At 44.1% G+C, this 24626-nt stretch overlaps 1 protein-coding gene and 1 long non-coding RNA gene across 2 annotated transcripts in view; one reads left to right on the top strand and one right to left on the bottom strand.

The window, feature by feature from the left end:
• Window positions 1-24626, top strand: part of LOC137437071 (uncharacterized) — a 56508-nt gene that overhangs the window by 20897 nt on the left and 10985 nt on the right. Inside the window, exons 2-3 of the long non-coding RNA XR_013620916.1 lie at window positions 12986-13028; window positions 17915-18057. This is a non-coding gene — a long non-coding RNA (uncharacterized LOC137437071). The remainder of the gene's footprint in view (window positions 1-12985; window positions 13029-17914; window positions 18058-24626) is intronic.
• Window positions 18243-20667, bottom strand: LOC137436299 (insulinoma-associated protein 1b-like). The gene has a single exon (XM_068130006.2). It carries the CDS (start codon window positions 19977-19979, stop codon window positions 18918-18920), a length of 1062 nt encoding a protein of 353 aa, XP_067986107.2. The 5' UTR covers window positions 19980-20667; the 3' UTR covers window positions 18243-18917.

The following is a 24626-nucleotide window of genomic DNA, read 5'->3' on the forward strand; positions in this document are numbered from 1 at the left end:
CTCAGAAGCGATGATGGATTCCATGATCTTGCTGATTATTGGGAGCAGGCTGATTGATCTGTAGTTGCAAGGATCTGTTTTTTGCACCTTTTTTGTGTACAGCGGTAATGTTTGCTGATTTCCGAGCTGATGCAGATGACCTTGAGCAAAAGAGAGGGTGACGAGAGCAGAGAGAGGGTGAGATAGGGCAACACTTCATTCCAACGGAATTCCAATGGAATTCCACTTTATTCCAACGTTGCTCCAGCGCTCCCTTCCAACGTCAACCCACCACTGGCCTGCCGGGATAAAATTACGTTGGCCGAACGTTGTTGTGTTGGCTGGGTTACCTCCACACCATCCTCTCGGACTGTCTGCATGATACGTCATCGTACCAGTACATGGACTGACATACAGGTGGTTATGGCTTCCATCCATGCCACTTGTGTTAAGAATTTTGGATTCTCACCTGCCAACCGAAGATTGTCACTGAATTACCATTGGATTTTCAGTTGAAACCCATCTGGCTCATTAATAACCTTCAACGAGGAGGAAATCTAGTTTGGTTTCAATGTGATACGAGTCCACATATTTTGATTTACTCAATGCCCTGAGGACATCTTACGATAAGCACTAAAATGCTCCCAATGAAAATGGAGCACAACTCAAAATCCCAATAAGATTTAGAATCTGTTTTTTTTTTTTTAACAATCACCTCTTGCCCCAAATTTATTCTCACAAAATTGTTTTACTTTTGCTGCAGCTCGAATTACAAAAATGTCAAACTGTCTGTCCAGCTTAAGTCCAACAATGACAACTTTTGTTCCCGTATCCTGGCCGAGCTCCTCTGATCTTCTCACCCACTGCCCTCCACCAGGCAATACATTTCCTCCAGAATCTCACACCTGATTACTCTCCCAAATTCCAAGATGAATGCTCACCTCTATTCCTTCACCCCTCTATCCAATCATCTGTGGAACTGACCACCTGCACCTGTTGTATCTCAGCCCTCCCTCCAGTCCTTCAAGGGTGCTTGCCATCCCGTCATCACCTCATGTTTAATCCTGTACCAATCTCTGATCTGTTCACCCCAACTACATCAACTTCTGACACACTCCCACTCATATGCTCCCTCTCAGTCTGTGAACCTGCTGCCCTCTGTCGTTTAGCTCCTCCATGAGAAAGATTACTGCAAAAAAAATATAATTCAAATATGAAAAAAGAAAACTGTGTAGTGGACAGCAGACACTTGTACCATCACAGAAACATTTGTACCTGAAAAGATCTTGACTCCTGGCCGGAATGTCTAGACTCTATATGGAAACAACTGCTATTTCTGAAATTGGAATTGTACTGAGATTATGAGAGCAAAGCAAGTGGAAATAGCTCCTTACAAGTGCCTCTCATTCTCTCACACTGATAGGCCGGATGTGGATTCGGACCTGAACCAGAATCGAATCAGCTTGTTTTTGTCACAGAACCACCAAGTTTTGTCACAACTCATCCATAATTTTTTGAGGTATCGCGCTATTTATACTTATATATATTATATATATATATATATGATATATATATATGATATATATATATATATATATATATATATATATGACATGTATATATATATATATATATATATATATATATATATATATATATATATATATATATATATATATATATATAATATATATAATATATTATATATATAATATATATACAGTATGTTTATATTGTTATGGATCTCAGAGACGGCACTTCCCTTAGCAAGGGGGGGTTAATCCCCCTTGGCCTGTTAAGCTGGCCGTCTCTGGTCCTGGTACTTGTAACGCTCTTTTGCGGGGTGAAATTGGTCAGGGTTATTGGTCAAGGTGTTCTCCCGAATACCTTTACCAATCCCTCCGCAAAACAGGGAGACAAGTACCGCTCGGACCACGGACAAGATGGTATTTGCAAAGCGGTTTAGCAATCCGCAGCTCGAGCCATTAACAAAGGACTAACCCGATTCCGAGCATTGGCCAAATCGTGCCACAGGTATTCAATCACGGAAAACACTAAAGCAACCGGGTGAGAGGAAAACCCAAAGAATAAGAAGGAACAGGTGTCATTTATTAATTATGTACAAAACCAAAGAAGAGGAGGAACGAAAGTAATATACAGAAGAAGAAGAAGACACAGGGCAGCCTTAAGCAGTATTATATTATTCCCCAGGACAACAAACAGGACAGACAAACAGACTTACACGACAGGGAATGGCAGGCAGGAATGACTGGAAGAAGGGATGAGAAGGCCCAGGCAGATGGTAGGCGTCGAGGTCCGGCTCCAGGAGTCGACTCGCGTCGTGGTGGGAAAACCCTGGCAGGCAGCGAGCGCATATCGTTCACCGCGAGCGGACGTTGCATATAGCGATGGGATTTGGATGCTCCGTCTTCTCACGCGTCTCTCTCTCCGACTCTCTTGAACCCTCTCACTCAACTGGTACCTTCTCACCCGACTCGTACCTTCTCACGCATCTCTCTCTGCCTTCCCCAACCACTCATTTTCAAGTAGTCCGCGCACGGCGCTTATATTGGGTTTTTGCGTATCAAGCCGCGGCTTTTAGGATACACCCACCGGTGAGCTCGCCTCGGCCCTGATTGGTCGCGAGGGCTCACCGGCTCCGCCCCCTGATGGTGCGTTGACGGGGCCACACCTTATTCCTGGAGCTCTGAGGACTCCTCCCCCTTCTTCTCCGAGATGAAGCACATGGGCAATGGCGTCTTGTGGGGAGATAGAAAACCACTCGCACCGCTTTTGAATGGAACTTTGGAGCCTACTCTTATTTCATTAATGCAACGCAGATTCAACTACTGGGAACAGATCCTTAACTGAAACACAAAATAATGAAATAACTATGGAGAGGTCCTATGGTTCGCAACGTGTTGTACATGGACTAACTAGGGTGCGATCTTTAACAAACCAATTGATGGGGATATTTACAGGGGAACATTTATAAGGGAAACATTTACTAAAATTTACCAGTGAAGGTTCTAAAAACCGTAACAATATATATATATATATATATATATATATATACAGTATATATATATATATATATATATATATATATCAGTTATTATGCAATTTCATACCATCAGTGGTGAACCGTCATTAAGGTATCCCATTCAGCTATCGCTGTACCTTAATGGGAGCGATAAGCACCGTCTGCCACACAGTACATTATCTCTGGTATCCACTCATTATATGGAATCACCTGGATGCGGCCGGGAGTAACCAATCTAAATATAATTTCAGTTCTCCAGCCAATTAGCGCACGTAATGACGTCACCGTGATGTACGGACGCTCAGCCTGTCAAGCTCTCGGAAGAACCATCTGACAGAGCATAATTTTGATCTTAGTTCAGATACAGTCATAAGTGTATGTAAAGCTCGCAGTTACCGACCTGGGTTCGCCCTTTAGGGTCACGGACTTTCATGCCATGGGCTTTCATGTGTCTTTCACTGAGGAGAGGCTTCCGTCTGGCCACTCTGCCATAAAGCCCAGATCGGTGGAGTGTTGCAGTGATGGTTGTCCTTCTGGAAGTTTCTCCCATCTCCACACAGGATCTCTGGAGCCCAGCCAGAGTGACCATCGGGTTCTTGGTCACCTCTCTTACCAAGGCCCTTCTCCCCAGATTGCTCAGTTTGGCCGGGCGGCCAGCTTTAGGAAGAGTCCTGGTTGTTCCAAACTTCTTCCATTTAAGAATTATCGAGGCCACTGTGCTCTTGGGAACCTTCAATGCAGCAGATTTTTTTTTTGTAGGCTTCCCCAGATCTGTGCCTCGACACAATCCTGTCTCTGAGCTCTGTAGGCAGTTCCTTCGACCTCATGGCTTGGTTTTTGGTCTGATATGCATTGTCAGCTGTGAGACCTTATATAGACAGGTGTGTGCCTTTCTAAATCATGTCCAATCAATTGAATTTACCACAGGTAGACTCCAATCAAGGTGTAGAAACATCTCAAAGATGATCAAGAGAAATGGGAGGCACCTGAGCTAAATTTCAAGTGTCACAGCAAAGGGTCTGAATACTTATGTAAATGTGATATTTCAGTTTTTTCTTTTAATAAATTTGCAAAACTTTCTAAAATCCTGTTTTCTCTTTGTCATTATGGGGTATTGGGGTATTGAGTGTAGATTGATGAGGGAAAAAATGAATTTATACGATTTCAGCATGAAGCTGCGACATAACAAAATGTGAAAAAAGTGAAGGGGTCTGAATACTTTCTGAATGCACTGTATGTTGTGCACAACACGATACTTGCAAAATCCCTAAAATAAGTTGTTAACCTTTGCCCTATGTTGACCTTTTGGCTGATGTTGACCTCAAAAATAATTGGTGGTAAAATATGCAGACCTGATGTGCAAATCCGCCTGAAATTTCAAGTCAATCAGATGAAAATTGATGATTTTAGAAATTTGACATTGTTGGTGACCTTTGGCCTATGTTGAACATTTGACCTCAAAATCAATAGGCTTCTTGCTTATGACCAACTCTGCCTTTTGGTAAGATTTCTTGAAGATCGATTTAAAATTCGGTTTAAAAATTCAAGATTAAAAAAAAAAGGATCGGTTAAAATGCCAAACAGGAATTCAGAGCCAAGCTCCCTTGACATATTTGACATATCTCATGCCTTTGGTACAGTCTGGCACCCAGCTGTGCTCACCAAACTCTCCTCTTACGGTATCTATGGAAATCCCCATTCATGGCTCGTGGACTTCCTCTCCTGTCGTAGTCAATGTGTGGTTCTAAATGGAATTTTCTAATGGAATTTTCCCCCCCTTCCACACCCCCCCGCTTCCATGCCTCCCCCCCAAAGCCCTCTCCCTCCCACAGTTCTCTCGATGTCTCCATGTCTCTCGGTCCCTGCTCTCAAATGTTGTGTTTGTGTCCTTCCCCCTCTCTCCCCATCTTGTCTACCGCTCCCGATGTTATTTGTTTTATGTGTCTGTTTGTCTCTCTGTGTGATTAATGTTCGCTCTTTCACGAGCCTCGATCTTGTATACAAAAAAATATATAAAAAAAATTCTCTCATCTCCTCTTCCTGTCCAGGCTGGAGTTCCCCAAGGCAGTGTTCTGGGCCCTGTGCTTTTTCTGGTCTTCATTAATGATCTCTCTGACTCTGGAAAATCCTCTCTATATTTTTGCTGATGACTCCACTCTCTGCCGCTCCATTCCTCATCCCTCAGATCGGCAGTCTGCAGCCTCCTCACTCTCTGTAGATCTGGAAAATATCACAAACTGGTCAAACAAGTGGAACACGTCTTTCAAACATGACACATCTCACACTCTTACTATATCTCTCCGAAAATACCATCTGGAAAACCTTACCATCTACTTTCTGAACAATCCTCTCGACGAAGTTCTCTCACTCAAGCTTTTGGGTCTCACTATCTGCCATGATCTTTCCTGGGAAAATCACATTTCCAAGCTGGCCTCCAAAGCCAGTCATCGACTGGGCATCCTCCGTCGTGTGAAGTCCTTTCTGTGCACTTCTGAGCTCCTCACCACATACAAGGCTTTCATCTTCATGGAATACTGCTCTCCTCTCTGGGCTGGTGCTCCTGCCTCACACCTAGCTTAGCTTCACGCTGTGGAAACCAAAGCTTTCAGAATCATTGGAATCTCCTGCGATGAAGCTAACTCCGAGGGCCTTTCACTCACTCACTGCAGGCAGCTTGGTGGTCTTTCTGTCTTCTACCGACTCCTCTCCGGCCTTGCTCCCCCAGCTCTCTCTGTGCTCTGTCCCCCAAATATTTCTGCAGGACGCACAAGATCTGCCAGCAACCCTCTTCTGGTGATACTGCCAAAATCAAGACTTTCTGCTCACCTTCACTCTTTCATTCCTCTTTACTCCCACATCTGGAACAAACTCCCCCACTCCCTTCAATCGCACTCCTCCATCCAGGTCTTCAAAACAGCTGTTCACCACCATCTCTTATTTCCCCCCATCCAAAACCTTGATCTTTTCTACCCCCGTTAATACACCCCAAACCCAACCTCCTTCAAATTCCGTTTTCTTTCCTGAAAGTCCTTGTAGTGTCCATCTTGTTTATCCCGTGTACCCTGCCCCAGTTCTCTCCCTTCCACAGATCTTCCGATCTCCCTGTTCTGTACTGTTGTGCTTCCCTTTCTCTCCCCTTCTTGTCTCCGCTCCCTTTATTATATGTTTAATGTGTTAGCTCTTACACGAGCCTCGACTTTGTGTTCCAAAAAATAAGTAAATGAATTGTGACCTGTTGGCGATTGACAGACAGAATAACGTACAAGACCAACCATTATACTTGAAAAATCTTCGATTTTCGCAAGTAACAAACAAACAGGCAGACAGACAGAGGTGAAAACATAACTTCCGTCCACCGTCGGTGGTGGAGTTAAGGAACAGTAGAAAGACAGCATGTGGGAACACACCAAAAGCAGGACAGAGGGCAAAATAGAGGGAATCTTGAATAAATAAGGAATGTGGGGAAGAATAAATAACAATAAATAAAGAATAAATAAATAACAATAAATAATTACTAAATAAATAAATAAGATAAAGAATAAAATATTTCATTAAATAATAATAAACAAATAAGAATAAATAATTAATAATTAATAAATAATAAATGAATACATTTACTAGATGGTATTCATAGAATACTTACCCTATGCAGTCAACTTGGTGTGAGCGAACTCTTCTGCTTTTGAACGGTTTTTTTCTTTGATCCAATATGGCTGCCAGACCATGTGAGTGAATACATCATCAATTTATACTCTCCAATATAATTGTTGTATAAATCACACTCAATGAATTTCAAAATGATCAGACTAAGCATTGTCCCTGTCAAATTATGACGTCATAATTAGGACACCAATGACGTCATTGTTAACACCTATTCCCCATGTGGAGTTCTTCACAATGAGCCACGTTTAAAAAAATCCATAGAGCGGTTTTGGAGATATAGAGGTGTAACTTTTTTCAGTTTTTCTAAGATGGCGCCTGTATCACGTGACCTATGACGTCATAATTATCATTAAAATATTCTACAACAGAAGGTGCTCCTTTGGTACAAATTTCGTGTCCATCAGACTTACAGTTACAGAGGAAAAATATTTTTTCATACTGATCAGATAAAGCGTTGTACTTGTCATATTATGACGTCATAATGAAGGCACCAATGACACATCAACATATCTTAATCCCCATGTGGAGTACTTGACAATGAGCCTTGTTTCAACTTTTTCCCTTGAGCGGTTTGGGAGATATAGAGGTGCAAAGCTTTTCCAAGATGGCGTCTGCACCACGTGACCTATGACGTCATAATTATGAGAAAAAATTCTACTGTTGCAGGCGATCCTTTGCTAAAATTTCGTGTCAATCGGACCAACTGTTGCTGAGAAAATGGATTTTTTAAATGCAGACTCGCATGTACGCCACACGTACACACGCACGTAACCGAATGCCTAACCCTGCCTGATTTTCGCTTCGCGAGTGAAAAGGTAATAAACAAATAATTAATAAACAAACAATAAATAAGAAGAATAAATAATAACTAAGGAATGTGGGATAGGGAAGGACGCGGTTGGAAAGATGGATCCAGATGCAAATTCTCAGGAAGGAAAAAACTAGAAGCTTGGAAGGAGGTAGAGTGAGAGGGGTTACGGCGGTAAAAAAAAAAAAAAGATTATGATTATGAATGGGGGATGATCTGAGATGGTGGTGAACAAAGGTGGCATTGGATGCCAGAAGAGAAAGTTTGGAGAGCGCCAGACCATCAGAGGCTCAAAATATGTCTAGAGAAAGGGCCCTGATCTCATGTCTGACAATGAAGACCTCCATCCATATCCACCTGGTTTAAATCCGAAATGATGAACAGGGATGAGGCCGTTGGAGAAAAGGAAGGATTTGATGTCAACAACTGCAAATTGATAGATTCCATCATCAGCTTTCACTCAGTCGGCCATGGTAGTCTATATACCCACACCAGAAACACTGCACGTTTTCACCCCACCTGTCCTATACTTTTGAGGCTGCTTTCATACGATTTTGACATGTCGTTAAATTGGTGTTTCATTATAGGGCAAGCGCACTCACCGTAGACAGCTTTGGCAGAAGCACAAACTGAGTGCGGGTGACATTGATTCGGAGCAAGAAATTTGCAATCTTTTACCTTCACATCTTGAAACCGAAATCCTGTGAGTGCTCATGACTTATTTTAAAGATGTGAACATGGCAAGTATCACCACCTGGCTATAGGTAACTCGAGTTTGACTTCAATAGGTTCCACTTCAGTATTTCTGCTTGATGTAGGATCAGTTCAAACAGCTATGGCTCGTTGCGGCGCTCTGTATTGCTGCAAGCAGGACACCCAGGTAAGGCAGAGTGTTTCCCTTCATGCATGAATGGCCATCATGATTCATTGAGTTTACTTTTTGAGCCACACAAACATTAAGTATACAATATTGTTACGTTTGTGGGGGGGTAGAGATGAAATACCTTAGGAAAGTTTGGAATGTTTAGTTTAGCATGGACCATGTGACGCGAAGAAGAAGCCCACCTCGACGTACATAAGTAGGGAATCGGTAGAGCATAACATCGTATATGTGTCTCCATACGAGGGGTGGAGCTATGATAATTAGGTAGGGCTTAAGGATAATCCCCAGTGTGTAATTGCCCCTGTGATTTGTCCCTTATTAGACCAGGAGCCCAGAAGGTTTATTCAAGTGAAAAGCGCCGAAGCAACTGACCACGTGGGTTGAAAGGGTTCTACCCCCACATCACAAAAATGCATTGCTGCCGGGTCAGGGCCGGTGCCTTCCCGCCCAAATCGCCCAAAATAGGGACGCCATTACCGAAAATCCTATTTTCATCAATATCTGGAAAACTATACATGGCAGTATCACAAATCTGGTGTCTACACCCATGTTTTCATGGTCAATCATTATAGAAATGCATTTCTCCTTGGTCAAGCCCAAAAGCGCCCAAAGTAAGGATACCATTGTTAAAAAAAAAAAAACTTTCCTAATTATCTGGAAAACTATACATGATAATACCATATGCAAAAACAGTGTTTAGACTTTAAACACTTTTCTAAACACTATCCTGCACCACGTTTCTAAACAAGTTTAAATTTATGCTAAACATGTTTAGGAAGTTGATCGCTTGTGTTTATTAAACAGATGGTGTTTATGAATTTGACATTTGTGTTTAGGTTTTAAACATTTTTAGAAACGTTGTGCAAGAAAAGTGTTTAAAGTCACAAATGACATGTCTACACCCATGTTTTCATGGTCAGTCATTACATTGACAACATTTACAGTGTTTAAAATATCTAGTTCACCATGCATTACCTCAACAATGGTGTATTATGGTATTTCCATCCATACATGATAATACCATATGTATTATCATGTATGTCTCTCCGAAATGTATGTCTCTCATGTATATCATGTATGTCTCTTACAATGTCTCTCCGAAAGGACCGACTGGACAACCCTCCCATCTACTTTCTCAACAATCCTCTCCAAGAAGTTCTGTCGCTCAAGCTTTTGGGTCTCACTATCTGCCATGATCTTTCTTGGGAAAACCACATTTCCAAGCTGGCCTCCAAAGCCAGTCGCCGACTGGGCATCCTCCGTCGTGCGAAGTCCTTCCTTGGCACACCTGAGCTCCTCACCACATACAAGGCTTTCATCCGCAGCTCAATGGAATACTGTTCCCCCCTCTGGGCTGGTGCTCCTGCCTCACACCTTGCTTGGCTTCACGCTGTTGAGGCCAAAGCTTTCAGAATCATTGGAATCTCCTGCGATGTAGTCAACGCCGAGGGCCTTTCACTCACTCACCACAGGCAGGTTGGTGGTCTTTCTGTCTTCTACCGACTCCTCTCCGGCCTTGCTCCCTCAGCTCTCTCTGTGCTCTGTCCCCCCAATATTCCTTCAGGTCGCACAAGATCTGCCTGCAACCCTCTTATGGTTAAACTGCCAAAGTCTAGGCTCTCTGCTCACCTTCACTCTTTCATTCCCCTTTTCTCCCGCCTCTGGAACAAACTCCCCCACTCCCTTCAATCCCACTCCTCCCTCCAGGTCTTTAAAATAGCTGTTCACCACCATCTCTTATCTTCCCCCATCGAAAACCTTGATCTTTTCTACCCCCGGTAATTCACCCCAGAGTCCTTGCAGTGTTCATATGTTTTAATCCTCTCCCACCTCCCCCCAAGTCCTCCCGATGTCCCTGCTCTCAAATGTTGTGTTTGTGTCCTTCCCCTTCTTCCCCCTCTCTTTTGTGTCCTCCACCCTCTCTCCCCATCTTGTCTGCCGCTCCCCTTGTGTTTTGTGTGTCGGTTTGTCTTTTTGTGTGATTAATGTTTGCTCTTTCACGAGCCTCGATCTTGTATACAAAAAAAAAAAAAAAAAAAAAAACTTGTGTCCTTAACTCACAACTTGCAGAGTCATTGTCCTTCAGAAGGAAAATAGTACTGTTCAATGACACTAGTTGTTCTGACATCTCTGCATTTTTACGTGTCTACTCCGTCACTCTCATCACTAGTATTGCTGTCCTCACTCCAAGTACTATCGACGTCTGATTCCTCGTCATCTATGGAAGCCGCTCCAACTCTGTCTCAGTCATCCGTAGGTAGGCCTGTGAGGGACTCTGGTGCTGCACTTCCTGGGTACCAATCTGGTTCAAGGCAGTTTTGAGTCAACTTCCATCCATAGTCTGTGGGACTTGCCCCACCTGTTGGATCAGTCTGGTCAGCCCTCTTCCAGATTCTTGCCACATATCGGGCTCTTTTGATATGATTACCAAGTGTCTTGCTGCACGGGGGAAGAGAAGCACAGTTTATCTTCTTGATTCTGGCAAGGGGCTCCTTCTCATTATCACCACTAATGCCTTGTATCTGGCTTCATTAATGTCAGAGGTTTTGAACCTCTGAACCTTTGAACTCATAGGCTCTGATAGGAACATTTCTGGATGAAATACATAGTTTATAAGCACCACAATAATTTTCTCAATGTAATGATTATCCATGAAAACTTAGATGGAGACACATCATTTGTGATATTCTCATGTATAGTTTTCCAGATATTGAGGAAAGTAGGATTTCAGCAATTGTTTCCTTACTTTGGGCGCTTTTGGGCGGGAAAAATATGACCCTTACTAAGGAGAAAACTGCCTTTTTGTAATGTTTGACCATGAAAACATGGGTGTAGACAGCAGATTTGTGATACTCCCATGTATAGTTGTCCAGATATTGAGGGAAATAGGATTTTCAGCAATGGTTTCCTTACTTTGGGCACTTTGGGTGCTTTTGGGCGGGAAAGACACAACCCTGGCTAAGGAGAAATGCATTTTTATAATGATTGACCATGAAAACATGGGTGTAGACACCAGATTTGTGATACTGCCATGTATAGTTTTCCAGATATTGATGAAAATAGGAATTTCGGTAATGGCGTACCTATTTTGGACGATTTGGGCGGGAAAGCACCGGCCCTGACCCGGCAGCAATGCATTTTTGTGATGTGGGGGTAGAACCCTTTCAACCCACGTGGTCAGTTGCTTCGGCGCTATTCACTTGAATAAACCTTCTGGGCTCCTGGTCTACATGTTTCATTTTATCAAAACTCGGCCAGGCAAGCAATCGGCCCCATTGTTACAAAAATGGCCATTAAACCGACATTGCCGACAGTTCCCGCACATTCCATCGGGCAAGAAAACCCTGCCCCATGACCGCCGACGTCATCCGAACATTCTCAAATGGCGGCTCGACTCTGCATTGATGACTCGTAGCAGAGAAACCACGCCCTGAGCTTCGTGACTGGTTAAGGAGACATGGGATGATGTAATGCAAAATCCCTGACTGGTCAAACAAGTGGAACATGTCTTTCAATCCTGACAAATCTCACACTCTTACTATGTCTCTCCAAAAAGACCGACTGGACAACCCTCCCATCCACTTTCTGAACAATTCTCTCCAAGAAGTTCTGTCACTCAAGCTTGTGGGTCTCACTATCTGCCATGATCTTTCCTGGGGAAACCACATTTCCAAGCTGGCCTCCAAAGCCAGTCGCCGACTGGGCATCCTCCGTCGTGCAAAGTCCTTCCTTGGCACACCTGAGCTCCTCACCACATCCAAGGCTTTCATCCGCAGCTCAATGGAATACTGCTCTCCCCTTTGGGCCGGTGCTCCTGCCTCACACCTAGCTCGTCTTCACGCTGTTGAAACCAAAGCGTTCAGAATCATTGGAATCTCCCGCGATGAAGCTAACTCCGAGGGCCTTTCACTTACTCACCGCAGGCAGGTTGGTGGTCTTTCCGTCTTCTACCGACTCCTCTCCGGCCTTGCTCCCCCAGCGGCCAGCTCTCTCTGTGCTTTGTCCCCCAAATATTCCTACAGGTCGCACAAAACCTGCAAGCAACCCTCTTATGGTTAAATTGCCAAAATCAAGACTCTCTGCTCAACTTCACTACTTCATTCCTCTTTTCTCCCGCCTCTGGAACAAACTCCCTCACTCTCTTCAATCCCACTCCTCCCTCCAGGTCTTTAAAACAGCTGTTCACCACCATCTCTTATCTTCCCCAATCCAAAACCTTGATCTCTTCTACCCCTGGTCATTCACCCCAAATCCTTCTTTTTTTTTTTGAAATACCGACTTCTTTCCTGGAAGTCCGAGCAGTGTACATGTGTTTTTCTTTCCCTCAACCTTCCCATTCCTCCTCCCCCCAAGCCCTCTCCCTCCCACAGATCTCCCGATGTCCCTGTTCTCTACTGTTGTACTTGTGTGCTTCCCCCTCTCTCCCCATCTTGTCTCGCGCCCCCTTCATTTTATGTGTTGTGTGTCTGTTTGTTTTTATGTGATTAATGTTAGCTCTTACATGAGCCTCGATCTTGTATACAAAAAAAAACAAACAGATATATCTAGTTTGATTTGATTTTCTTTTTCCGGATTTTTTTTTTTTTAACAACACTGCTGTATCCGCCAGGTGGTGCTCTGATCGCCTTTTAATACCAACTCTTTCATTACAGGTAAGCTCCTTATATTCACCAATGCATTTTACATGCAGTACTAAATAATAAAATGCACTTTTTCTTCATGTCTATTTGAACTAAAATCACCTATTACAATAATTTAAAACCAATACGTTATATGTGTCATGGTGTTGTCATGTCAACAAACATCTTACATTCATAACTTTTCCAATGTAATGTATGTTAGAGTAATGTGTTATCGTATCAATTTACAGTAAATGCACAACAGGAACTACATTTATCTGCACGCAACATATGCGGCCATGTTTAATGACAAAACATTGTCAAAAACAAAACATTCTGTCAAAAGTCAACTGAGGTCAGGCTGACCAGGGGTGTGTTCCGTTAGCAAGCGGCTTGCCATGGCTTGCCAACCCATCCGTTCCACATCAATCGCTTTGTAAGCCGCTTGTCAAGCAGAGAAAGTGATTAATGGAGATGCTTGGCGAACGGGACACCTCCACCTGTTAGCAAAAATGGCTGGAGTAATTACTAGTGTGTGAAGCTAACTCCGAGGGCCTTTCACTCACTCACCGCAGGCAGGTTGGTGGTCTTTCTGTCTTCTACCGACTCCTCTCCGGCCTTGCACCCCCAGCTCTCTCTGTGCTCTGTCCCCCAAATATTCCTACAGGTTGCACAAGATCCTGATCCACGATCTCTTATCTTCCCCCATCCAAAACCGTGATCTTTTCTACCCCCGCTAATTTTCACCCCAGAAACACTTTTTTGAAATTCCAACTTCTTTCCTGGAAGTCCTTGCAGTGTCCATATGTTTTATCCCTTTCCCACCTCCCCTCAAGCCCTCTCCCTCCCACAGTTCTCTCGATGTCGTTGCTCTCAAATGTTGTGCTTGTGTCCTTCCCCCCTCTCTCCCCATCTTGTCTACCGCTCCCCTTATTTTGTGTTTTGTGTGTCGGTTTGACTTTTTGTGTGATGAATGTTTAGCTCTTTCACGGCACACCCAGGCCCGCACACCCGGCACAGGAGATCTTGTATACAAAAAAAATAAAAAAATCTATATCTCAAAAACCGCTGCATGGAAAAAATTGAAACATGGCTCATTGTAAAGAACTCCATATGGGAAATAGGTGTTGTTAACGATGACGTCATTGGTGCCATAATTATGACATCATAATTCAACATCATAACCCTGGTGTTGGGCTAGCAGCTAGGGTGCTGGCTTAGGATACCTAGGATCCTGGGTTCGAATCCTGGTCGATCGCTGAATTAATGCCAGGGGGGTTGACTCAGCCTGATCATCCTTCCGAGGTCGGCAAATTGAGGACCAGTTCACTGGTAATTCCCTGCTTGTCGTTAAAGGCGGCAAAAGGGTTGGCGTCAGGAAGGGCATCCGGCCGTAAAACATTGCTTCAAAAAAGGGGAACAAAAAAAAAAAACAACAACCATGGTTCCCGAAAAAGGCCAACCCCCGCTTTGCGGGGAAAAATGGCCTCTAAAGGTGGTTATTTTTTTTAAATATTTTTATAATTCGACAGGGACAACGCTTAGTCTGATCAGTTTTAAATGTATTGAGTGTGATCTATGCAACAATTATGTTAGAGAATGTAACCCCTCAGACACCAAAGACCCCCTCAGACCTAGTATCAAATGGAATGGTTGATTGATATACTTGTATCTTACTGTATATCCATTTTGTATCACAGAGGACCATATTGAAATGTATTTCACCTGAAGGTGGTTACTCTCTGCAAAAAAGTCCTGTATAAATTCTGGAGTTATGCCCTCTAGTGGGTTTGAGCGTTCTGTACATTTTATCTCCCTGGGGAGGTTTCCTTGCCCTCGGACGGAAGAGACGCCATTATGAGAAGCCCGAAGTTGGCGTCTTTTAGTGTGTTCTGGTTCAGGCCTACAACCAAGGACTCTGTTGGCCTGTATTGTTCGGGAAAATACTGAGAGTATAATTTTGCCTCCATTACAACCAATGCCTCCACACTGTGTTGTGGGAAGAGGGAGAAAGCACGCAAATAACATTTTACACAATGAAGTTGTTATACTAGCAAAGGGAACCATTCTCACTCAGCACATGACAATGGCCGAGCTTGTCATCCAACATGGCCTACTCAGCTACGTGCACTATGTGTTTACGCCATCATATAGGAACCCTCGATACGTCTATGGCCTCGCTGTCCAATAGGATTTTGATGCTCACCAAACTTGTGGTCATCATATTGGCCACATGATACAAAAGGTAATTGTGAATGTAGATTCTAAACTAGAACGGTACTCAGTAGAGAGCATACCTCCGCCTGGTCAACAGTTTACGTTTTGTATCTCAGAGTAGCCCAGAAAATCACAATACAGAATTTATATAATGTAGAAACTTTCTTCGATTCTTCCTTGTCACACACACAACCTGTCCAAAATGTTTGTCTCTCGGGTTAACGCGCATGTTAAATTGTGACGTCATGTTGCACTACTCTCCAGCACCACGGACAGGGGTGGTATTCACGGCATGCAAGAGGCTGACTGTCCAATGGAGTTGTAGCGACGAGATCCCTTCCACCTTCAGACCATACAATGCTCATTTCGAAGTGGGCAAGATATTCATGACAGTAATCAATGTAGAGGAATTACATCAATTGCGTTTGTTGACGTCCCAAAGATGTACATACATTCCTGTGTTGCTTCCACTTCAAACTCAGATATTTATTTAACTAGTTGTTACGTGCTCCTCCCCGAACCCCCTGGTCTCGGTATACCCCCGAACCCCGGGAAGAGCCACGGCAGAAAAGAAATATATTACTCCGTGTCAAATCAAGATCGAAACCACACCAATGGTTATGAACAAAAAGAATATATTAAAAATCACACAGGAATAATGATACAACCATGATAGCCAGCCACCATACAATCAATATCTTAGGATGCTACCATCTGTTAAAGTAATCGAACTCACTGTTCCCAGTGCATGGAAAGAACCTCTTCAATGTCTCTATAACCTTCAAGGCGAAGTTGATTCGCTCCGGCGATCGTTGGAACAATGTCCGATCAAGAGCAATCGAGGCGTAGACGGTCGAAGCGACACAGAAGTCACGTGGTCCAACACCCAGCAAACTCGCGGTAGAATGGAAAATCTCCAAAGACGCACGCCGACGTACATGTTTGCCGTTCAATCAGCGAATCGCCGTGTACTCCTCAAACGCCGCTTTATTGCACAGCCGTCCCCGGCAAACCACCGGAGGAAAAGCCCAGCCAACGCGACAAAAACCTTTTCCGATGAAGGCAGCGCGCGGGGCGAAATGGCGAATGGCTCTCACTCGAGCCGGAGCTTCCAGGCAAGGATTCTCTGGAATCTCAATGCCGAGACCCGACTACGCAGGCTCTACAATACTCCGGCGATATCACCAGTCGCATGAGCTTCTTTTCACGGACTCAAAGTTCACTCGCGACGTTCGCTCAACCATGCTCCGTACGGAGCTTCAAGACACGTCTTTTTGTCCTCTCACCTTCCTCCTCTTCACCGCCTTTTTTTTCCGGGTCGGTTTCCTGTATCATTTTACGTTAACCTTTTTAACTTTAGATAGCTGTTCCTGAATACTAAACCTTTTGAGAATAATAATAATAATACATGATATCAGAAACATGTCAAGTGGGTGAAAACCACAACAGCGGAAGTGACGAATCCGTAACACTAGTACACCCGCTAACTCCGGGAGGGGCAGGAAGGGTCATTCCTCTTTGGGGTATATAGATTGCAGTCGATCTATGGTCGGGTAGAACATTGGATGTTTGTTCATTTACCAAGTTTCTTGTGGAGAGATCGCCAAGTGGTTTGAGCATTTGAGCAAGCACTCCATTTAAAACCGTTAAGGAACGGCTGGCTTGGCAAGCGCTAGCTAGCCGCATGGTAAATGAGCTCACACACAACCCTTGTGGTGTATATAGATTACATCGATCTATGGTCGGGTAGAACATTGGGTGTGTGTTCATTTACCAAGTTTCTTGTGGAGAGATCACCAAGTGGTTTCAGCATTCGAGCATGCACTCCATTCAAAACCGTTAAGGAACGGCTGGCTTGGCAAGCGCTAGCTAGCCGCATGGTAAATGAGCTCACACACAACCCTTGTGGTGTATATAGATTACATCGATCTATGGTCGGGTAGAACATTGGGTGTGTGTTCATTTACCAAGTTTCTTGTGGAGAGATCACCAAATGGTTTGAGCATTCGAGCAAGCACTCCATTAAAAACCGTTAAGGAACAGCTGGCTTGGCAAGCGCTAGCTAGCTGCTTGGTAAAGGAGCTCACACACAACCCTTGTAGGGTATATAGATTACAGTAGATCTTCGCTCAGTTCTGTAAGTAAAACTTACCTCATGGATGTCGGGATTCCTCCAAATTTCTTTGTTTAATGTTATAAACAGCATTAGCGACTGTTTAAAAAGATAATAATGTGTGTTTGTGGTTTATAATATTTTTACCTCTGGTAGAGGCTGTTGCTCCCACGAAAACGCCATTATAACTATAAGCTATTTCCATACGTTCACTCGCCGGAAAAACACCTTGGGGAGGTGGGATATTATTGGTATTAATATTGTTTTGTAATAACATTAATATTACGATATTATCGTTAGTTTTGTTATTCGAAGCGGCCTTGGAAAAACGTCACGATAGAGCTAACTTGACATGGATATACAAGGTATTGTGATTTTCCTCGTCTCACTCACCTATTCTAATTTGTTCGTTCCTTTACTGTTGCATCCTCGCTTTCTCATTCCTCTTGTTTCTTCGTTTCATTCAGCTTGTTCTCCCCCATGTGTCTTTCTCCCACTTCCATTTATCTCTGTTGTTGTTGTTGGTGCCCCCCCCCCCCCCCCCACACCATTCCTTCTTTCTCTTTTGTCCCCTTCCATTCTGCTCCAGGTCTTCCATGAGCCTCGATCATGTATACAAAAACAATGGAGCCCCAGACTCCAGCCGGTCACCTTATTTCTGGGAATGTTGCTTCGCCATTGTAGATTCCTTCTGTAGATCAAGGAAGGAATGGAGGATCGGCCATGGCACCGGTACGCAATGGCCTACTCTTTTCGTAAGGCACCAGAATACTTAGTTTTTCGAACATTAATGTTAGCATCTGGAGAACATGGCTTTATTGCATTCCCACGTTATAACACAACATGTGGGTGCTGGATATTCATGTGCACACACTCAGGGAATACCTGTACAACAGGTGAAGGACACCTTCTTGGCTTTCTGGAACTTTATTGTTAAATAATGCTCCAACATTGTTTGCTTTTGCATGCAAGAAATCATGCACTTAAAACATGACCGAAGTAAAAACAAAAAGGTTTCAAGGTATAAATGACGTCACCCATTTGGACATCCCATGGGATAATGATAACAATAACAATAAATAATTTTCATTATAATAAAATAATATACTGTACTTACAATTCAGTTAAAGCTGTTTTGCCGAGCAAAGCATTCGTTTATAAACTTAAAGGGCTAAGCTTGATTGGAGTATACAAAAGATATATTAATTAATTTTTTTTTAAACATTTTTTATACCTGTAAATATTAAACATCACGACATTTTATGAAGAAGAAGAAGCATCAAAACTTTGAGAATTCAATCTTGAGAGAAAAGAAATTATCTTTGTCTTTTGTGGAGCTGCGTACACAACTCGAAATTTGAATTTCCAGGAGCTGTGGCTAACCTGGAGTTAGTGTCCACAACACCAATACAGACATCGGCACAACTTTATTGATGTCTGCGTTGTCTTGATTATTTGAATCATTATCATTATTTACTGAGTTCAGGAATCTATGACGTATTGGGATAAGTACGTCATTACGGCAGTATTTAAGAGCGGTTGTAAAAAGCACATGACGAGTATCCTCAGGTGTGCACGTCGCATCCACCTGCTCAGCAAGCCGCAGCTCGCAATGGCGGAGGTATCCTGCCGTCTTCCCGCTCGGTGATCCAAGGCGTGCTGACGTCACTGCTCACGCCGCTGGAAGTCGTCACGCGGCGACCCTTGCCTCCGTGCACCGCCTGTACGTGCTTACGTACGTACGCAGGCCGCCGGAACGTTTTGCCACAGTGAGGGCACGGAAACTGCACCACGTGATCGGGCTGCGCATGCGCTTTCATTTGGGCCTCGACGTGGCCTCGAGACGCCGGCGCGTCCATACGGGGCTCGACCCGCACCCGCCTCGGTTCGCGGTTCGGCTCGCGGTCCTCCGTGGTCCCCGTGGTCCGGGGCTTGTGCCAGCGCTTGTGCGAGGCTAAATTCGCCGGACAGCTGAAGCCCTTCCCGCAGGTGTCGCAGTGGTACTCCACCACGACCATGCGGCAGCACCGATGTTGGGCCAGGGCCAGGGGTTCCGGGTAGCGACCCCGACAGAGCTGGCACTGGTAGTTGCCCGCCGCGCCATCCTCGTACCCACTACCCGTCTCCGGTAGCGGCGCGTCCGTGATCTTCAGTCCGAGCACGGGAGACGTGGTGACGTCATCTTCCACGGCGGATGCACCTGCCGCGGTCTTGGAGCGCTTGCGCTGAGCACCTCGCCGACTCGCAGGTGATCTCTTGGCAGAGATCGGTCGGGCTTCTTGCAGCGAATAAAGCGCCTGCAGCGTCTGAAAATCGTAGCCGATGCCGGTTGTCACCTGTGCGGCGGGTCCGAAGGTCACGTGACGCGACAAAGCCAAAAGCGACTCCGCGAGTTCCGCACGCTGGAGTCTCCCCGCGGCTGCACCTTCTGCACCTGCTGCACATGCTTGTCGCGGGTCCCCACTGTCCGGGCGACCCGGACTCACGCTGCCCGGACGGGCAGGACTCCCGGGGTCGAAGCTCCAGGTAGTCGCGCCAGACCCCAGACGGGCAGGTATGGAGGCCTCGCGCTCTCCTTGGTCCTGTTTCCGCTGCCGGAGGCAAACGATCGCCGCGGATCGCCGGATCCTCTTCACCAAGAATCCTTTGGGCATCTTAAAGATTTATATCGAGGAAACCTTATGGAAATACAGACGTGCAACCCTTTGTGAGCGTCGGTCTGTCCGTTTGCACCTGCCTCGGATACCGTCATTCGCAGAAGGCGAGGGGCGGACGCTCCCGCTCCTTTTAACGCGGATCGCGCTCTTTGTTTGCCGTTTGTGGAGCTGCGGATCCGACGGGTGGGAGGAGGAGACGCGCCCGCTCCGCGCTCACTTGCACAGCAGATGCTGCCTTGCCCTGGGGCTTACGATCCGCGCCACCCCCTTCCATCTCGAGCACGACCCCCGCTACCCGAAGCTCCCTCTGGATGGTCCCGTTTTCCCCGCGTCGCGCGCCTTTGTGAGCGCGTGCGGCGCCGGGTGCGCCGCGCGCGACACGTGCCGGGTCTTTTGTTGGCGGCGCTCGACAGAGGGGTCGTGCATCGAGGGGCGGCGGCAGCGGGGAAAAAAAGAACTTTTTATGCGGCACATCGTGTTAAGGGTTCACTTCAAGCCAATGTCGATGCAGATAACTACAGGGGCACAGCTCGACTGTCCTTTAAAATCCGACACTGGCACTAGCAACGTCACGACCACCATCTTGTTTTACTTGTGTGTGGTTTTGCTTCCACGAAGACGAGTAAACCCTTAAACTCTTGTTACTAAACCAACAAAACCAACAAAGAAAAAAAAACACCCAGAATATAAGCCTATGTTAGGCCATGTGAGTCATGTGACATGGTCGCGGTGCAGGGATGCATGAAGCATCGTTATGTTGCGAGAGACATACCGGGTACCCAAGAATGAAGAGTAGCTCTCCTTGGATAAACACGAACAGACACAGACACATAGACAGAGACACAGAGAGACAGACAGAGAGACAGACACGGAGACAGACAGAGACACAGACTGAGACACAGACTGAGACACAGACTGAGACACAGACTGAGACACAGACAAAGAGACAGACACAGAGAGGCAAAGAGACAGACACAGACAGACACAGAGACAAAGACACACTCCGTGAACTGTTCACTCTCCGTCATCGTTTTGAAACCGACATGTTTCTCCGTCTTTCACCATGCACAGACTCCACACAAACACTCGACACTAACACATCATCACACGAACACAACATAAACACAACATCACACAAACACTACATAAACACACCATCACACAAACACTACATAAACACAACACAACATAAACACAACATCACACAAACACAACATAAACACATCACATAAACACATCACACAAACACTCGACACAAACACACCATCACACAAACTCGACATAAACACACCATCACACAAACACTACATAAACACACCATCACACAAACATGACATAAACACTCTACATAAACACACCATCACACAAACACTACATAAACACTCCACATAAACACATCATCACACAAACACTACATAAACACTCTACATAAACACATCATCACACAAACACTACATAAACACACCATCACACAAACACTACATAAACACTCGACATAAACACACCATCACACAAACACGACATAAACACTCTACATAAACACACCATCACACAAACATGACATAAACACAACATCACATAAACACATCATCACACAAACACTCGACACAAACACACCATCACACAAACACGACATAAACACACCATCACACAAACACTACATAAACACACCATCACACAAACACTACATAAACACTCTACATAAACACACCATCACACAAACACTACATAAACACTCTACATAAACACATCATCACACAAACACTACATAAACACACCATCACACAAACACTACATAAACACTCTACATAAACACACCATCACACAAACACGACATAAACACTCTACATAAACACACCATCACACAAACACTACATAAACACTCTACATAAACACACCATCACACAAACACGACATAAACACTCCACATAAACACACCATCACACAAACACTACATAAACACTTTACATAAACACATCATCACACAAACTCTCCACATAAACACATCATCACACAAACACTACATAAACACTTGACATAAACACATCATCACACAAACACTCCACACAAACACACCATCACACAAACACTACATAAACACACTACATAAACACACCATCACACAAACACTACATAAACACTCTACATAAACACATCATCACACAAACACACCATCATGCAAACACGACATAAACACACCATCACACAAATACACCATAATACAAGCACTCGACACCAACGCTCGACACAAACGCTCCACGCAAACACACCATCACACAAACACGACATAAACACACCATAACACAAGCACTCTACACAAGCGCTCTCCACAAACACACCATCACACAAACTCTCCACATAAACACATCACACAAACACTACATAAACACTTTACATAAACACATCATCACACAAACACTCCACACAAACACACCATCACACAAACTCTACACAAACACTCCACACAAACACACCATCACACAAACTCTCTACATAAACACTCCACATAAACACTCTACATAAACACATCATCACACAAACACACCACCACACAAACACTCAACACAAACACACCACCACACAAACACCCTACACAACCACACCACCACACAAACTCTCTACATAAACACTCTACATAAACACATCATAACAACAAACACTACATAAACACTCTGCATAAACACACCAGCACACAAACACTACATAAATACTCTACATAAACACACCATCACACAAACACTACATAAACACTCTGCATAAACACACCATCACACAAACACTACATAAACACTCTACATAAACACACCATCACAAAAACACTACATAAACACACCATGACACAAACACTACATAAACACTTTACATAAACACATCATCACACAAATACTCCACACAAACACACCATCACACAAACGCGACATAAACACACCATCACACAAACGCTACATAAACACACCATAACACAAACACCCTACACAACCACACCACCACACAAACTCTCTATATAAACACTCTACATAAACACATCATCACACAAACACTACATAAACACACCATAACACAAACACTACATAAACACTCTACATAAACACACCATCACACAAACACTACATAAACACACCATCACATAAATACACCATAATACAAGGACTCTACACAAACACACCATCACACAAACTCTCTCCATAAACACTCCACATAAACACTCCACATAAACACATCATCACACAAACACACCACCACACAAACACTCTACACAAACACACCACCACACAAACACCCTACACAACCACACCACCACACAAACTCTCTACATAAATACTCTACAAAAACACATCATCACACAAACACTACATAAACACTCCATCACATAAACACTCTGCATAAACACACTATCACACAATCATTTTACAGTCCATTCAAAGTATTCAGACCCCTTCACTTTTTTCACATTTTGTTATGTTGCAGCCTTACGCTGAAATCGTTTAAATTCATTTTTTCCCTCATCAATCTACACTCAATACCCAATAATGACAAAGAGAAAACAGGATTTTAGAAAGTTTTGCAAATTTATTAAAAAGAAAAAACTGAAATATCACATTTACATAAGTATTCATACCCTTTGCTATGACACTTGAAATTTAGCTCAGGTGCCTCCCATTTCTCCTGATCATCTGTGAGATGTTTCTACACCTTGATTGGAGTCCACCTGTGGTAAAGTCAATTGATTGGACATGATTTGGAAAGGCACACACCTGTCTATATAAGGTCTCACAGCTGCAAAAACCAAGCCATGAGGTCGAAGGAACTGTCTGCAGAGCTCAGAGCCAGGATTGTGTCGAGGCACAGATCTGGGGAAGCCTACAAAAAACATTTCTGCTGCATTGAAGGTTCCCAAGAGCACAGTGGCCTCCATAATTCTTAAATGGAAGAAGTTTGGAACAACCAGGACTCTTCCGAGAGGTGGCCGCCCGGCCAAACTGAACAATCTGGGGAGAAGGGCTTTGGTAAGAGAGGTGACCAAGAACCCGATGGTCACTCTGGCTGAGCTCCAGAGATCCTGTGTGGAGATGGGAGAAACTTCCAGAAGGACAACCATCACTGCAACACTCCACCGATCTGGGCTCTATGGCAGAGTGGCCAGACGGAAGCCTCTCCTCAGTGAAAGACACATGAAAGCCCACAGAATCTTGTTTCTCACAGTCTGAGAGTCCCTTAGGTGCTTTTTTGCAAACTCCAAGTGGGCTTTCATATGTCTTTTTACCTTATATAGACAGGTGTGTGTCTTTCCAAATCATGTCCAATCAATTGAATTTACCACAGGTGGACTCCATTCAAGGTGTAGAAACATCTCAAAGATGATCAAGAGAAGTGGGAGGCACCTGAGCTAAATTTCAAGTGTCATAGCAAAGGGTCTGAATACTTATGCTAATGTGATATTTCAGTTTTTTCTTTTTAATAAATTTGCAAAACTTTCTGTCATCCTGTTTTCTCTTTTATTTGTCATTATGGGGTATTGAGTGTAGATTGATGAGGGAAAAAATGAATTTAAACGATTTCAGCATAAGGCTGCAACATAACAAAATGTGAAAAAAGTGAAGGGGTCTGAATACTTTCTGAATGCACTGCACAAAAACACACCAT

This window comes from Myxine glutinosa, chromosome 11 (assembly GCF_964187855.1).
Source record: "Myxine glutinosa chromosome 11, kmMyxGlut1.1, whole genome shotgun sequence".
In the NCBI taxonomy this organism is placed as follows: domain Eukaryota; kingdom Metazoa; phylum Chordata; class Myxini; order Myxiniformes; family Myxinidae; genus Myxine; species Myxine glutinosa.

Coding starts and splice junctions, on each gene's coding strand:
- LOC137436299 (XM_068130006.2), bottom strand. CDS start 19,979: ATGCCCAAAGGATTCTTGGTGAAGAGGATCCGGCGATCCGCGGCGATC.